Source organism: Brassica napus, chromosome C6, assembly GCF_020379485.1.
Source record: "Brassica napus cultivar Da-Ae chromosome C6, Da-Ae, whole genome shotgun sequence".
Classification (NCBI taxonomy): domain Eukaryota; kingdom Viridiplantae; phylum Streptophyta; class Magnoliopsida; order Brassicales; family Brassicaceae; genus Brassica; species Brassica napus.
This window is the reverse complement of record NC_063449.1, coordinates 17,403,853-17,420,617: the sequence shown is the minus strand read 5'-3', so window position 1 is coordinate 17,420,617 and position 16,765 is coordinate 17,403,853. Positions and strand designations below refer to the sequence as shown.

The 16,765-nt window shown below is 33.9% G+C and overlaps 2 protein-coding genes and 1 non-coding gene across 4 annotated transcripts; 1 reads left to right on the top strand and 2 right to left on the bottom strand.

Annotated features, from left to right (window-relative positions):
• The first annotated feature begins 4 nt into the window (after positions 1 to 4).
• Positions 5 to 2,723, top strand: LOC106407967. The gene is made up of 9 exons (XM_013848806.3): positions 5 to 294; positions 478 to 751; positions 1,153 to 1,267; positions 1,340 to 1,464; positions 1,550 to 1,631; positions 1,721 to 1,832; positions 1,904 to 2,061; positions 2,130 to 2,250; positions 2,314 to 2,723. Exons 1-9 carry the CDS (start codon positions 163 to 165, stop codon positions 2,623 to 2,625), a joined length of 1,431 nt encoding a protein of 476 aa, XP_013704260.2. The 5' UTR covers positions 5 to 162; the 3' UTR covers positions 2,626 to 2,723.
• Positions 2,724 to 12,102: 9,379 nt separating this feature from the next.
• TRNAI-UAU lies at positions 12,103 to 12,176 on the bottom strand. Its single transcript has one exon. It is a non-coding gene; the product is annotated as a tRNA-Ile (tRNA).
• A 766-nt stretch (positions 12,177 to 12,942) lies between these two features.
• LOC106410513 (sodium/calcium exchanger NCL-like) lies at positions 12,943 to 15,593 on the bottom strand. 2 transcript variants are annotated; one of them, XM_048760690.1, is made up of 7 exons: positions 15,068 to 15,593; positions 14,640 to 14,783; positions 14,598 to 14,609; positions 14,331 to 14,512; positions 14,102 to 14,247; positions 13,436 to 14,030; positions 12,943 to 13,358 (listed from the first exon to the last, which is right to left on the bottom strand). In XM_048760690.1, the coding sequence occupies exons 1-7, from the start codon at positions 15,465 to 15,467 to the stop codon at positions 13,110 to 13,112; spliced, it is 1,728 nt and encodes a 575-aa protein (XP_048616647.1). In that variant the 5' UTR covers positions 15,468 to 15,593; the 3' UTR covers positions 12,943 to 13,109. The 2 variants fall into 2 exon arrangements, with proteins under 2 accessions (XP_048616647.1, XP_013706479.2); XM_013851025.3 differs by having other exon boundaries at positions 14,598 to 14,783.
• Positions 15,594 to 16,765: the final 1,172 nt, after the last annotated feature.

Here is a 16,765-nt window from a genome sequence, read left to right as displayed (position 1 = left end):
CAATCTCTTCTTTATGATTTCGATTCCGTTTACTCTTTCCCTGCTACTTTATATACTGATTTACTCTCCAGATCGCAAACCAAACCCTAAAATTCTCTAACCTCAATTTGCGATGAAACCGCATGGAAAATCCCTATCACCTCCGATTATGATGAAAAGGTGATGTTCTTCCGCGATGTCTCACCGGGTCCTCACGAAACCCAGCTGCGTTTCCGCTTGATTCATTTCTGGGAGGCTTGGAACCCTGTAAAGAAAACGCTTATTGGCCTTGAGATGCTTCTAATCGATGAACAGGTACTTGATTTCACCAAACATATTTATTTAGATTCGTTGTTATTTAAATCGTTATTTAGATCTCGCTTATATTTAGTAAAATAGAAAGAAAACTGATCGTTGATATGTGAAATCTCCAATTTTGTTTATGTATCTACTAAATTAAAAACAACGATTTGATTGTTAGTGTTTGGTTTCTCGCAGGGCACTGTTATCCAAGGCTTCATTTCGCCAGGGCGTATTGAGAAATACTTGCCTAAAATGAAGCCTGAATCGGTTTACAGACTAAACAATTTCTATGGATCAAGCAACAAATCGGTGTATCGGGTTTCTGATCATGCCGTGACGGTGTCGCTCTCATGGAACTCTGAACTGTCCGTTCTTGAAGACAGTCCCACCCCTTTTGATGAAGACAGATTCCGATTTCATTCCTTTGAGGATTTTCAAGCTAACTGCGATCGCAAAGGAGACCTCTACGGTAATCTCTGTTATCCCCCACACCATCTCTTTGTTGCAGTGCTTGATGTGGTATTTGTATTTCTTGCTGCTCAGCATATAAATCTCGAATTTTGCTTAAAATGTGTGTTAGATTTGTGAGAAGCATTCTCTAAAACCGTTGTCTTTGTCAGTCTTTGAAAAATTAAATAGAACGTGACAAATTAAATTCTCTAATTCTGTTTGTAACATTAGGAAGCATATTTTATTACACTCGTGTCTTGGATTGTTTTTTTTGTTTTTTTAAGGATTCTATCGTAGCATAGTATGATTAGGATCTGTTAGCTGCTTCAGTACTGTGTGTTTCAGTTTTGTATGGTCATGAAATAGTAGATTACTTATTTCTTACTCTTCTTACTTACACACTTGATGTACAATGGGTAGATGTTGTTGGACACATGAAGCTGGTTAATGGACAGAGTATTATCGAGACCCCGGTCCCGGACGAAGTGGAGATAGCAAGGGCGAGGCATGTCCTGGTTCATGTGCAGTCACACGAGTATGTTTTTCTTATTTCTTATACACGCCTTCTCTCTACTTCTATTAATCATTCAGTGACGATATTTTGCAGTGGACCTGTGATGAAGCTCTACCTTTGGGACCAGGCTGCAAGAGACTTCTGCAAAAAATTCAAATCATACGAGAACACCCCCACCGTTTTATTGGTCACGACCGTTAACACTAAGAGTCTCGGAGGTGCACTTTCTATATTTAGTAAAGCTTTCTAACAGTTACATATCTACTCTTTGCGTTGTTTAAATGGGTTTTCTAAATACAACAGGTACTCTTGCACTGACTTCAGTGTCCTCCTCACATGTTTTTATGGACTACGACGTCCAACCTACGATCAACTACTTTGACTGGTAAATATTTAATGATTTTACATATACTCTTCCGCTGCATAACGCAATATCAATGACTGACTTGATCAATGCTTACTGCTCTGTCTCAGGTTGAGCTCTAATCCACAGTGTGCTGAGCGGGTTGATGCAGAAGTGGTTACTAAACGTGAGACACTGACCATAGGAGAAATATTCTCCTACATCAAGCAGGGGGCTTCTAAGGTACAACTTGGTCTAAATAATTCTTAGTCATTGATCCAAAGATTTGAGGCTCATGTAGCTTTGCGGTACAGGAGGCTTTTTTTGAGTGCACGGCTACGATTGATGATGTAGTCCATGACTCAACCTGGTATTACATTTCATGCAGTGGCTGTCATACTAAGGCTACGAAAGGCCCAACTTCGTTGATGTGTTCGAAATGTGGGAAAGTCAACATAGATGGAGTAGCACAGTATTTACTCTACACTCTGTACTCAGTAACACTTTGAATGCTATTAGCTTCTGATTTTTTCATTACAGGTACCGTGCACAGATATCTGTCTATGACAACAGTGAGCAAGCTGTTTTTGTACTGCTTGGTGATGCTGGTTATGAGTTGACTGAGAAGCATGCATCAGAATTGGTCAGCAGCTATTTTGAGGTAACTTTCATCATTCGGTACCATCAAATGTCGCGAACTGACGTTGTTGAAATTGACTGTCAGACTAATGGAAACCAAGGAGTTACCCAAGAGGTGCCTGTGCCGGAAGCTTTAATCAGCACCATCGGTCAAAAACATAACTTTTGTGTGAAAGTTACAAAGCACAACTTAGAAGAGAAGTCTCAATCTTTAACTGTGACCAAGATTCTCCCTATGGAGACTCCAGCAGCAACAGAATCTTCGGAGGAAACATTTGAGACTGGAGGCAACGTGTGTGAAGCTTCCAAAGTCAATGTGGATTCAGCAGAGGAGATGAAGAGAACTTGTGGCATTGATGAGATGGGGAACGCTAAACGCCTTAAGGGTGGGAATTAGAGATTCCGTGTGGCGTCACATAGCTTGCAAGGGATTGATTTTGAAGTGTTTCTTTCCAGTTTATTATTGACTCATAATTTCTTTTTTAAAAGTTTTTAATTACTCTAAACGCTTATTCTGCTTCTTAAGGATTACACTGTTTCTTTAATTGTTTTGAAATCTACACTTATAAGAAACAGGTCAATCATTTCTGTGTGTCAACATGTTATCATTTTCATATGTGGACGTGATCCTTAATGCATGAGTGGGAGGGAAGTTAGTCACCACCACTTCCAAAAACACAAAAAAAAAATTGATGATAGAATATTTCAGCAACCAACTTTCATTAAGCAATATAATTACTCCAGCTTTCATGAACATGTTCAACGCCAAAATTTAGGACCAATATATCAATTGAAAATCAATCAAGTAAATGATATTTCCTTCCAATAACGTAAGAAAATAATCGCATATCTTAAACCCTGATTTCCTTCCACATACACTCTTACACATTTAAATCATTCTTAGAAAATTTACACTGTCATTCCGTAAACCTATACATTCTTCCTAGCCGCCTCAAACGCAGAGTAAAGGTTTCCTCTGCTTCACGTCTCAGGTTCGCCTTCTCCGTTGTTTGTGTGCTTCACCTCTCAGGTTCGTCTTCTCTGTTGTTTGTGTGCTTCATTATTCCGTCAAATTTCTAAAACGTTTCTATTTCACAATTTCAGAACCGATACTGAAATCTCCATCGAAAGTGTCTACCAAACTTTAACGCTAAACTACAAAAGGAATGGAGAACCCACCTCCTCCACCCCTTTCGCAAACTGCAGGTAAAGCAAATCCCTACTTACGTATTATCTTATAGAAATATTTAATATGTCATTGTTTTGAGTGATTCTTTAGAAATTTGATAATTCAAACATTAATTTAACACCAACAATGTTTTATGCTTTGGTAGTTGACACCATATTTTTTGTTTTATAGTTGGTTATCCACCTAAGAAAAGCAATCTCAAACTTTTACTCTCATCAGAAAATAATATTTATATATGGAATTTGCTTATTTATTCACCTAAGATTTCTTTGAATATTGTTATCTCATTTGATTCAATAATTTATATATATCATTTTTGAATTACTCGGGTTTATTTACACTATTAGAATAACTTGGCAGACAATATAGTCACCTCTTAAGTGATAGTAAAATATATTGTGTCCGCTCCATTGATCTGTGAGAAAATCTATATAACATCAATAAGAGAATTCATAAAAGATATTAATATCTTGAATTTAGCAGTTAATTACATGACGACATCTTATTTTCACACATTTTTCCAATATTCGTTTGTCGCTGGTTCATAAGGTCCTAAGATTTTTAAAGCTTTAAAATGTAGGTTTTGATAATAGAAGAACTAAACTAAACAAAATCTAATTGTCATACTATTAAACCCAAATGCAACATCAAGACTAGACGTTGATCTGATCATTACTGATTTAGAGGATACTAATAGGCCTCCAACTACAGAAGAGGAAAACGACATATGTATTGTATGCTTCGGAAATTACAACTAACACAACAATCTTTACACCCTTACTTGTGCCTATAGTTTCCATTTCGCATGCATTGACCAGTGGCTTCGCAGAAACATAAGTTGTCCAATATGTAGAGAAAGTAATCTATGATGCCAAACTTCTCTGAATAATAAAAAAAGTTTATTGATGTCAAACTTGGTGGCGTTTATCTATTTAAACTAAAATACCATTTTTAATAAAGATGATGCTTTTTTACTTTTTCCTATTGTTAACATATACTTTCAAAACTAAACATTAATCTAATATCATGTATTCAACATTTTTATGTTATTATCAATATTTATTTAATTATAAAAAATCAATGACCTTAATTATTATCTAATTATAAGATTTATAGAAACACACAAAAAAAAATTTGTGGAAATATTTTAGATACGTGTTGGTTTTGCAGGAAAAGAACCTTCGCTTTATTATAATCACTAGGTGCATAGTCCCCGCGCAAGCGCGGGGTCGGCTACATTATAGGTGTATTGTATAGTTTTGTTTACGGAATTTTATTGTTTTTTGTCTATAATGTGATTGATGAGACTTTGGATATTACATAGGTTGATGAGTTTGATATAAGAATGAACGACGAAGTCATATGTTGATATTTTTATATCTTATATGTTCAAAGTTGAGGGTGATGGAACTTGTTAGTGTTTACTTAGGTAGTTGTTTGCATATAAATCAAATAGTGCATGGAAAAAGATAATAAATTTGGATTTAAAATGTTAGGGTTTCAAAATAACTGGGCCTTGAATCAGTGGTTTAGTCTAATACTGAAAAAACTGTTAGGACTTCAACTCCTTTTTTTTCTCTATGTCCGAAATGTGGGCACTAATTTTCCGATTCATGTAGGTAAAATTGTTTTTCAGTTTGTGAGATTGAAAACCGTAGATTGATTTTAAGCATGATTGATGAGAGGTTTACTTGCATCAGCGTCGTCTGCCGTGGGTGTTGAGTTTCGTCGGCGTCAGATGTTAGACATGCAAGAGAGAATATCTGAATATGTTAATTTCGTGTTTTGTTTTTTCTTCTCTCGTGTTTTGTGGGTTCCACTCTTTGCTCAGGCTGTACAATAGATGAAGTATGGCTAGGCCGTCTCACTTCTCTGAAGTATTCCCTTGATTAAGCTCCCACCAACATCTATCTTCTGATTCTGTCTTGAAGTCGAGGAGCTTCCAAAAAAATTAGCTTCCATCTGCTTTTCCGCTTGGAATGGAGAGTTCTGAAATGCCGCATAAAAAACATATTGGCAAATAATTAATGATTGTCAACAACTATCACTATACTAAATAGAAAATAAATCAAGGTTTTTTGTTCTGCACAAACTAAAATCTTACAACAGAGTTGTCACGGTCTTTTTTCAGGAGCAAGATTTTTTTCTTCCCAGAAACCATAGTCAATGCAATCCTTGGGAGAGAGCTATCCATGACAGAGGCTAAAGTTGCGTAGATGAAAAAATAGATCAGAAACAAAGTAGATTTTTTCAGATAAGGAAAATATGGGATAAGTTGTTGACTAATTACCAGTTTCAGTTGTTGGTATGTCATTCCACTTGAATTTGCCTGATTGTAATCTTGCTTGGAGCTGCCAAATATGCTATGTTTATCAATTTCTAGGTTTGTGTTCGCAATCACTTGGAGCACCTAGCAACCTCAAAACGATCGACTTTCACAATTGAATCTGCTTTCAAAGATGGCATGTAATGATTAGCATGTCCGACGGGAGTAAACCCATGAATCACGGAATCTGCAAATAGTATTATCCAACAAAGAATCAGGAAATAAATTAAAACTATTATGTTAAATAAGTGTGATAGATCGAATATTAACTTACCTTTTCATCGAGGAAAAGACCCGTGATTCCCACAAACTCCCTGTCTTTCTTGAAGTTCAGGGAATCCCATAAGCGGAGGAAGCCAGAGGCTATGCTCTGACTACTAAGACCAAGACGGAGAGACTCGAAGGTTGAGTGACGGACGCCGGGACGCCGGTTTGACGAACTGGAGAGGCAGAGAGAAACATTTTCTAGAAGATGGTTAAAGCTAAGAGGAATCAATGAGTTTTGTGGAGATGCAGATTGAATTCATCAAAGATGAGAATCATATATATATGGTTTACAGAGGGGCTACAAATCAGGAACCTTTATGATCAAGCGATTTAAGATGGGGACATGAAGAGTTCACCGGTGAAAAAATAGATTACGAACATATACACGGTGCAACTCTGTAACTCAGACTTGTTTGAGACAATGATGAAAAGAACCCATATTAAACTACAACAGTTTACAATATAGGAAAACCATAATTGTTGCAAACTTAAGCTTTTTTCATATAACGTGATGAATCCCATTTAAAAATGAAACCATAACACACTTGTAGGTCCGACCCTCAGAGGAAGCCGAAGAAGCAAGGGCTTCCGACTTTCATAAATATATATTAGGTTCGGCCATCAATGTACAAAGGTATCAGTTAGCTTAGTGGTATAAATGTTGGTGTTTATATCTCAATAACCCGGGTTCGAACCATGGGCTTGACACTTTTTTACACTTTTTAAAAGTGGGATCCACAAAACGATGACGTGGCGCACTGAGGAGTGAGCAAAAACTGATATATTATAATATAGATTATTAAATAAAATATATGGTAACGGGTTATATAGATAAACTTAGTGTATCAATTTCGGCAAACATATTACCATTTCCTAGCTAATTATTCTACACATTATTGACGTTATTAGTTTATTTAGATCATATTTACATTGTAAAATGACTCAGATAATATACGAAGACTCGGAGAGATCTCTCCTAATATACGAAGATGCGGAGAGATCCAAAGAGAGGAAATATAACTATACAATTATTTGTTTGCGGTCCCTACTTTCTTAAACAATTTTTTCCCTCCCATTTTAAGCAATTGCACAAGCATTATATAACATATTTCGTAATAATCTTCTACTTTAACGTTTTTCTTTGGTAACAAATCGAAGTTCAGTCAAACCCCCCACGTGGTCACGTTTTTGTCGGTCGGACGAGTTCACATGGTGTAGTCTTGCTTCAAGCACATACTACCTTTATATATATCTGTACCATCTTTTATACTTACGTTTTTAAATTAAAACTAAGCGTTACCATATTTGAAATCCCATATCTCATTAACATTAATTTAGATTGCCTGTATATAGAAGTACATATATTAATAGGTATAAATAAAAACGTGTATCACATAAAAATATCAAATTAGATTAATACTATACACTAAGCAGTGTATTGTGTTTTCATTATGAAATTGGATTAATACTATATTTAAAGGGATGTTAAGATTACGAAATTGGATGGAAGGTTGGTATATGCCATAAAACCATAATATTTTCTGATATTCCAACAATTATATTCAAGATCGAAAAGTTATCGACCGGAAGCTTATGATATTTTGGAATCTAATATAATGGTTAGAAATCTTTAGTAAATTATCTACTCGATTTCACATGCTTTCACTCGTTTATTGTAATTTTATTTTGAGATATATTATTCAAACAGAAAAATTATAAATGGTTTTTTTAATACAATTTGGTGAGCCACAATTTAGAATAGCGTAGGATTATAGTATCATTAATTGTAATATATTTTATACTTACGTTAAAATAAAAGTAAAATTAAAATCGAATTACAAAGTATATTTTTGTTACCTAAAATGACTTATGCTGGAAAATCTGTTTTCAAAAAGAAGATATCAAAGATATCAAGAATATTTGTTATTGTCTACGTATAATATTTGTCCCTTAAATAAAGTAATATAAAGATATGACAATATATTATCATTCCATTTCGTATAAAAGTTATTATATTTGAAATAACATGTTATTATACACACTTAATATTTTTTTAAAAAAAAAAAATCAATATACTAATCTAATTTTTTTATTAAAAAAAGAATTAATTTCTTTCTGATCTCGAGATCATATCTGTACAATATTATTTCTGTAATTATAAAATATCATAGACAATTACATATATATGAAAAAATAAAAAACATTTCAGTAATACTAATTATACGTTTGTTTTGGTAGCATTAATCTGTGAGGGAAAACATATTTTAACTGTCCGGCTATTATATATTCCATATGAACCAAAATGTTAATTTTGAAAATACATCCTTGTGTGTAATAATTATAGTTGGAAATTCATGTATCTTACTACCATTTATAGTTTTGTTTGCAAAGTTCTAAATAACATATGCCCTTAATTAAAATCGCATGTCTTACAGTGACATCTTTCATGCAACACATTCCTCAAAGAATCCATCAACTTCATGAAGGGATTTCAGTGCGTCCTATCACGGTATGTATAAGAAATGTTTGGGACATCAGAAAACACCAAACAGATAATACTCAAACTTCCATCGGCTTCCTGTGCTACGACCACCACGTAAGCCTTTTTTAAACTTTAACATATATATATATATATATATATATATATATATATATATGTTTTCCAATCCACCATATTTTATTTAACCTACTCATTATTTACTTAACTGGTTCGGCACAACAAAATTTGTTCACACTCAGGGACAACTATTAGAAGGTCGGCTCACCGGAAACATTCAGCCGAATGATCCAAAAAACTTAACTGAAGGAGATATATATGAATTTTCGGGATTTTATGTCATACATAATTTACGACATCGGAAACTCACCCAACTGTCGTATTACATTCAGATCGACCAAAAGACAATAGCATTGAACGTTACACTCAACGGTCCGATATTTCCAGTTCAAAATTTATCTCCTCAGAATTACAGAAATCTATTGTGGTTAGCCACTACACCCACATACTTACCAGGTAAGTAAGTCATTCCAATATTAATTAAACAAACATGGATGTTTATTCTAAAATCAATGTGCAGATGTCGTCGGGCAGATAGTCATAATACAAAAAATAAAACCATACCACCCAGAACTCAATATTGATGCCATGATTGGTCTACGGCTGAACAGGTAAGTCTAACACAATAGTTAAAAATGAAATAATAATTATCTTCATACATACATCTCTATCTCAGGTCGACAATTGTTAAACTCATATTGTGCGACAAGCAAGCAGCAGATTTTAGCATCCTACAAAGCAAGAAGGATAGGAAATTTAAAGTTGTCATCATCACAAGCATAATTCTTAAACTTTTCTAAGGTAAATAATTTTATTAAAACATCAAAAAATAATACAAATCTAAATTTTGTTTTATCAACATAACAATAATTTTCAATATTTTTCAGGTAAACTACTACTCCGTTCATCACCAGTAACAAATTTCTACTTCAACAAATCAATTAATTACATAAAGCATTTCAAAAAGCGAATAAAAGATCATGCAAAATCATGCAGCACGGAGTGATTCTAATTCATGCATCATTCGAATTATTATTATCTTTCTCACAGAACTTGATACCTAGATTTATTTACATTTTAAATTATTTTAGGTTTTATATTTTAAATAGGTTATTCAAGTACTTTTTTATTTTCGTGAATTTATTCAAGATGAAATTCCGATCTTTTAAAATAAAAGAATATATGTTATATACATAATTATATTTTTTACAAAACTCTAAAATCTCAAACTTGGTTCTTCATATTTTATTAGTTAATTGTGTTTCATCGTCCTAGCCTAATGTTACTGATTACTTGGTGGCATATATCTATTAAAACTAAGATACCATTTTTAATAAACCTGATGATTTACTATTTTCCTCTCTCAGACGAGTTCACATGGTGTAGACCATTGCTTTTCTACCCTACTTAGCTACTCTTTTAGCTTTTAAACAATTGGGTAAACTTGATACTCACCAATTTTACAGACATTTTGGAACATACAATGCTTCAATTTCAAAAAAAATATTGAAACTTATAATCAAAATTCGATTATCAATACACATTTCCGCGCATCGCGCGGAGAGAGAACCTAGTTTATCGTAATTAAAGGAAGAAGCGAATAACAACTTCGTCAATTTTTAAAACGTTAATAATATACGAGTTAGTCGGTGACTTAGGAGGTGGTATTGAATTCAAGAATTTAATTGACTTTGAAAGAATTCAATTGAATATCTAAATAATATATTTTAAGTATTTTAAGAATTTGAGAGGATTTTAATGCATTTCTCTAATTTTTCGGTTTTAGATTTTAAAGGAATACAATTAAATTTGATAGAAACCAATTCTGTTAAATTTCATGAAGTTTTTGAATCTTTGTATGAAAATGCACAAAGAAGGAACACAAATTTTAAAAAGTAGAAAAAAAAATCATAATAAAGATGTAGAGTAAAGCCATAGCAAAAATAATAAAACCATAATCATTTCCATACCATATAAATAGAGAAAGTCATTTTTAAATGTAGAATAAAAATCTACCAACAAAAAAAATCCAATTATGTGTATATCATTATGTAAAGATGTAAAGATAAGATTATAACATAATATAAAAAAATTGTTCATCTATTGTAATATGGATTACAAAAAATAATATACGTTTGTCATTTCGTCAAAACGATAATATATATTTTTAAATTGATAACATTACATTTCTAAATTCATCGTCTCAATAACTTTGATGTACATATATAATAAATAAATGATATAAAGAATTCTCTTCAAATCCTAACTTAAATTCTTTAAACAATATAATAAGTTTTTCATTAATTTTTTTTTCCAGTACAATTACCATGAAATCCACCAAAAATTGAATAACAAAAATATTTAATAGAATTAGTGAATTGAATAACACTATAATTTAAAGTATTTTAGTAGAATAATTTTAAATTCATAATCCAATAACACAAAAATTTAAAAGAATCGATGAAATACATAATTAAATAACATAAGAATTTAATGGACACTTCAATTATTTTAAATTCAGTTAAACTTCTAAATTGAATACCCACTTTAATCTCAGAAAAAAATCTCATCTTTCTCATCTTCTCCAATCTGAACATTCACGATTCGCCATGGAGAAAAAAGACAAGACTCACTCGCCACAATCTCAATACTTATCACCATGTCCCTCATATCCTCATCCACCCACTACTCATTACTCATGAAAAGGTTATGATATGATGATCTTCGTGAGATACAAAAGAAGATGACTGGGAGCTTCAACGCAGGGTATCAGGGTACCAATTCAACCAAAACAAAGAGATTTTAACCGCAGTGGGTTAGGCTTTATGGGCGTAGACTTCATGCCTTCTCCAGAGAAGTCTCCTCCTACTTAGCCTGAGCCTAAGGTAAAATATTCTCTTTGCTCATTTCTTATTTCATTAAGCAGTTGCTAATGGCTAGTGGCTATTTAAAGTAAACATGTAATGAAAAAGTGCACAAGGATATTAATGTCTAGTGTAGAATAATATGTCTTCTTTTTTTAAACATTTATTTTAAGAAGAGCGTAAGAGATCCACCAAACTTGAGTGTGTGATATAATAGTCTTTAATAAGTAAAAATGGAATGGGACATGAGGTTATTAGTACATGAAGACACCAATGTTGGTCGAAACGAAAAAAATTGGAAAGGATATCAAGTCTCTTTCTTTCAGATCAGCGGTGCATTGTTAACACATAGTTAAACTAACATGGTTAATGTTATTTTAGTGAAAACGTCTTTAATTTTCGCTATTGATACTTCGAAAACATTGTTGTTAATATGTAAATGTCATGGAGAAGCTCTATAAAAGAACAATACTTCACTAACATGTGATAGGATAAATATGAGATGGAAGTAGTGGACATACAAAACTCAAATTGCAGCAGTACTAAATACATAAAAACGATAGAAAGCCTGAACCTAATAGGCTAATGTTAAAGATGACATGAACTCAAAATGGGAGAAAAAGTTGCCAGCTTTTAGAGGAAATTTCTAAAATTAAAACATCATCCAGGTTTGCTCCCGGCGGGGCTCGAACCCGCGACCTTCGGCTCATAAGACCAACGCTCTAACCAACTGAGCTACGGGAGCTTGATATTTATAACATTATGCGTTGATATAAAATTGAACAGAATCCCAATTGATATACATGAACAGCAAGGACCAATTAGGCCTGAGCGTTTTTAACTCAACCCGAAGTACCGATCTTAACCCGAACCGGAAAAACCGAAACCGAATCTAAACTTTTTTACAAAAATATCCAAATGGGACTTATGAGCTTACTACTTTGGACTTTGGTTATAATCCGAAGATATCCGAAATTAGTTAAATATGTTAATGTTTTATATATATTAAGGTGATTTAGATATTTTAGAGTATTCAAAATATTTTTGTAGTTTGTTTTATTTGTTATTTTGAATACTTTTTAGTTAATTTAGATAGTTTAACTAATTTTTAATTAGATTTGTAAATGATTTATATATTTTGAAATTTTTTTGGTCAATTTTCGAGGTTTTTAAAAATATATTTTTGTACGATTTTAAACATTGGTTAAATCCGATCCGAACCGAATCCGGAAGAAACCGAACCGAACCCGATCCGATAATTAGTAAAAACCGAATGGTACTTATGAGCATAACACCGAAAATCCGAATCACCCGGACCGAAACCGAACGCCCAGGACCAATCATCAGTTGTTTCAACAAACGTCTGCCCCTGAATGAGATTACAAGTGAAGTGGTTTAAACTTTTTTTGTTTTCGGCAGTAGTGTTGAAGCAATAGTAGAATATTAACATTCGTGAGTAATAAAACTTAAGAGAACAATAAAAAGGGAAAGGAGAAGAATACATACTCAAGAAACAAGAAGAGATAATAAGATTAGCTTTAATAACAGTGTTGCAAACACATCAACACTGACAAATCTCAGAAATGTAACTTGAGTTTTTTACATTCTGATCCATAACATAAAACAAGAAATAAAAGAAACACTCAAGAGAACAAATCTTTGAAGGAGAGGAATCTCTCTATGACCAGCCAAACCAGTAGTCAAGAATGTAGACCAGACCCAAAGAGAATGGATAAAGCAAGTATGCTATGAAACATGTCCATAGAGGATACGTTGTGCGGAAGCTAGCGAAACATCCCATCACCAGACAAACAATGAGAATCACCAACACCTCTGATGAAAAGTTCCATGTCAGTCCTCGAACGTAGACGATTGCTAGGAACACCGAGAGACACAAAATGTTGTTCATTGTCACTCCACCACATAGCTACACATAGAGAAATGGTTTTATTAATAAGTATAATGAGACAAGAAAGATGATTCCTTCATGGAAAATAAACAGACCTCGGAGAAAGTTAAGGAGGCGGTTCTGATCTTTTTGCGAGAGGCGAAGATGATGGCAGAGACGGCTTCACTCGAGTTGGTAGCTAAAGGCAAAGCGATGAAGGAAATGAAGAAAGATGGGATCCCTGTGGCTGCAGAGAAGTTGTTAACTGTGTCCACCAAAGGATCAGCAAACGCAGCTGCAATGGCTGCTCCCAACAGTAGCAGTAAAGCTGCTTTAATGGTGATCCATTTCGGGTCTGCAACCTCACCAGACTCCTCATCATTCTCACCATTTTCATTGTCTCCCAACAGAGCATGTTCTCTCTTTGTTTGCACATGGAAATGGTCAAGGAACTTCATTGTTCTAGGACCAGCATCAGGACCAGAATGACCAGAAGCTCCCATTGCCTGGATAAGCCAATGCTTAATCCCACGGACAAACTCTTCTTGATCAACTTCCTCATCAAGAGTCTTGTCAAAATCTTGGAGAACTCTTCCCACAGCATCGTCCTTGTCAAAGTCTATATCCTCAAAGCTGATTCCAATGATAAGCGCCTTAAGTTCAGTAGCTGATAAGCGTCCGTCCTTGTTAGCATCAATTGTATCAAACAACCTAATAAACAGATTTAACTTTAAAGCACATGGTGAAACCTTAGTAAAATGGTGAAATAAAATTTGACTTACTTTCGAATGACATGCTCATCAGGCTGGCCTTCATCATCAAGAAGTCTTCCCAAAGCATGTTGTTTCAAATGCCTTAGGATTCCTGATATAACATGCTTGTGCTTCGCAAAAGCAAGCCTTCTCCTTTGGATCCATGGTTGGAACACCTATGACATAGAAGAACAATCTCATAAGCAAGATGGAGAAAGCAAAAAACAAAGAGACACCAGTCTAGTGGCTGGCTATGTACCTGATATACACAGTAGGAGATCAACATTAGAACAGAGAGGATTAGAGCAACCAACACGGCCAAGTGTCTTCCAGATGTGGAGTTCAACACTTGTGGAAGCTGGACAATGACGAACGGAATAACAGATATAGCCATTATTCTTGCGGCATAGCTGGTCCAGACATCAACAGTCACACCAGAATCTATACACACAAAAAAACAACAGTTATTAGCATTTCACCTTTTTGTATGTCACAAGAGACATAGAGGTTGCTTTCTTGTTATTACCTTTAAGATGGAAGCCTTTAGTGTCTTGGTTGTTAACGGCAATATCATCACGAAGGTCACACTTGCCAACAACAGTGCAAGTTCCCCAGATAACAGTGAGAAGCATAACGGTGGAGCCAGCTAGCAAACCCATTCCCACTGAGACTTGGCTTTGTGCAGTTGCTGCATCTCCAGATAGTCCAGACACTGCAAAATAATACCCCAACACAAAAAAAAAAAAAATACAGTTCAAGAGAGACCCCATCAAGAAAAAAACAAAACTTCACAAAAAAAAAAAACAAAGATACCATTGACACAGAAAAAATAATAATAATAATTGGCGAAAAAACAGAAGACAATGAGTTCATCAGTTACCATCAACGTATCATCATCATCACTAACTATAAGATTCACAGAACCTAACAAAGATTCACTTTTTTATCTCTCAAACCTCAAACAGTACCAATAAAGAATAAACCTTTCCACCTTACCCATAATAAGCATAGCGTCAGGAAGAGCTCCGAGCATGGGAAGAAACAAACCACCGACGATTCCAGGTCCCAAGATCTCGAGCAAAAGCTCACTTCCGGCGGAGAGATACGTCGCCGCCGTGAACATGAGAAACCCATAGACCAAAATCAAGAACACGTTCCCAAGCGCCGTCTTAGTGCACGGCATGAATCCATAGGTCTGTTCACAAGCCTCCTCTTTCTCCTCAGCCGGGGGAGCAGAGACCACGGTTCTGATGATCGTTCCGGAGTCGAGACTTCCACCGGATATTCCATCGGAGATGAGATCGGCCGAAGATGGATGAACAGCGACGAACCGAGCGTAAGCCGATGAGGTGAAGAGGACGAGGAAGAGAAGAGAGAAGAGAGATCTGAGTCTCATGATGATGTGTTTGAAAAGAAGATCAAAGGGTGAAGTTCATGTGTGGATGAGTATGTAATGTGTGTATATATATATATATATATAATCGGAGCTTTTATTACAGAAGATATGGTTGTGTCTTATGTGTGTATAAATCGTGTGGGGGCAGTAAGGAAGGAAGATGAAGAGAGCAGAATCATTTTACCATTTTAACCTTTCATTTTCGTTTTATTTACCGAATTGTTTTACTTCTGTGTGTACATGTTTTAATAGAAGAACAGACATTCTAGTTGCTGTAATTTATTTAATAAAAATTGCTATAACACGTATCCACCTCAGCAAGAAAGAGCAAGAGATAAGAGAGTATTTAATTACAAAATAAAAGTCTTGGGGTACTACTAATTCCCTACCTTAATGGCCTTCCTCAAATTCAACATTGAATTATTCAGCATTTGTTCTTTTTCCCACTATTTCGACATTGTAAGTATTTTATAAAAGACTTATTCTTAAATTTAACTTTAGAGATTGTGTTATTTCATATTCGATATCTTTTAAAAAAGAAAACAAAATATTATCAAATTACATTATATTTTTAAAATTAAAAAGTAAAAATAAAAAAATAATAGTAATTACAAAAAAAAAAAAATTTAACGTCGTCAACAAAATATTAAACCCTAAATCCTAATCCCTAAACCCTAAATCCTAAACTCTAAATCAAAATCACTAAACACTAAAACGCTCAAGGGTTTATGGTTTAGGGTTTATGGTTTAGGTTTTAGGGTTTTAGTGTTTTTTATTTAGAGTTTAAGATTTATCCAAGGATTTACGGTTTACCCAAGGGTTTAGGATTTATCCGAGGGTTTAGGGTTTACCCTAGGATTTAAGGTTTATGATTATGATTTAGGGTTTAGTGTTTTACTGACGACGTTAAAAATATTTTTTTGTTAATTCTTTTTCTGTAATTACTATTTTTTTTACTTTTTTATTTTAAAAACAAAATATAACTTGACAATATTTTTTTTTTAAAAGATATCGAATTTGAAATAATGAAATATAATTGGTTGGTGAACCTAGAAGTTCACCTTAGGGGGTGAACCCAATAATAACTCTTTTATAAAAGGTTAAGCTATAAAATAATACAAGATTTTGATCCGCTGTATTTTAAAAAAATATTATGCTATTTGTTTTTTATGTCACTATTTAGGGTTGGACAAAAAACTTGAATTCGAAGAACCGAACTGATCCCAATCCGAATAAGTAGTACAAAATCCGAACCGAAATTGATTAAATATCCTAATTATTCAAATTTTTGGTATTTG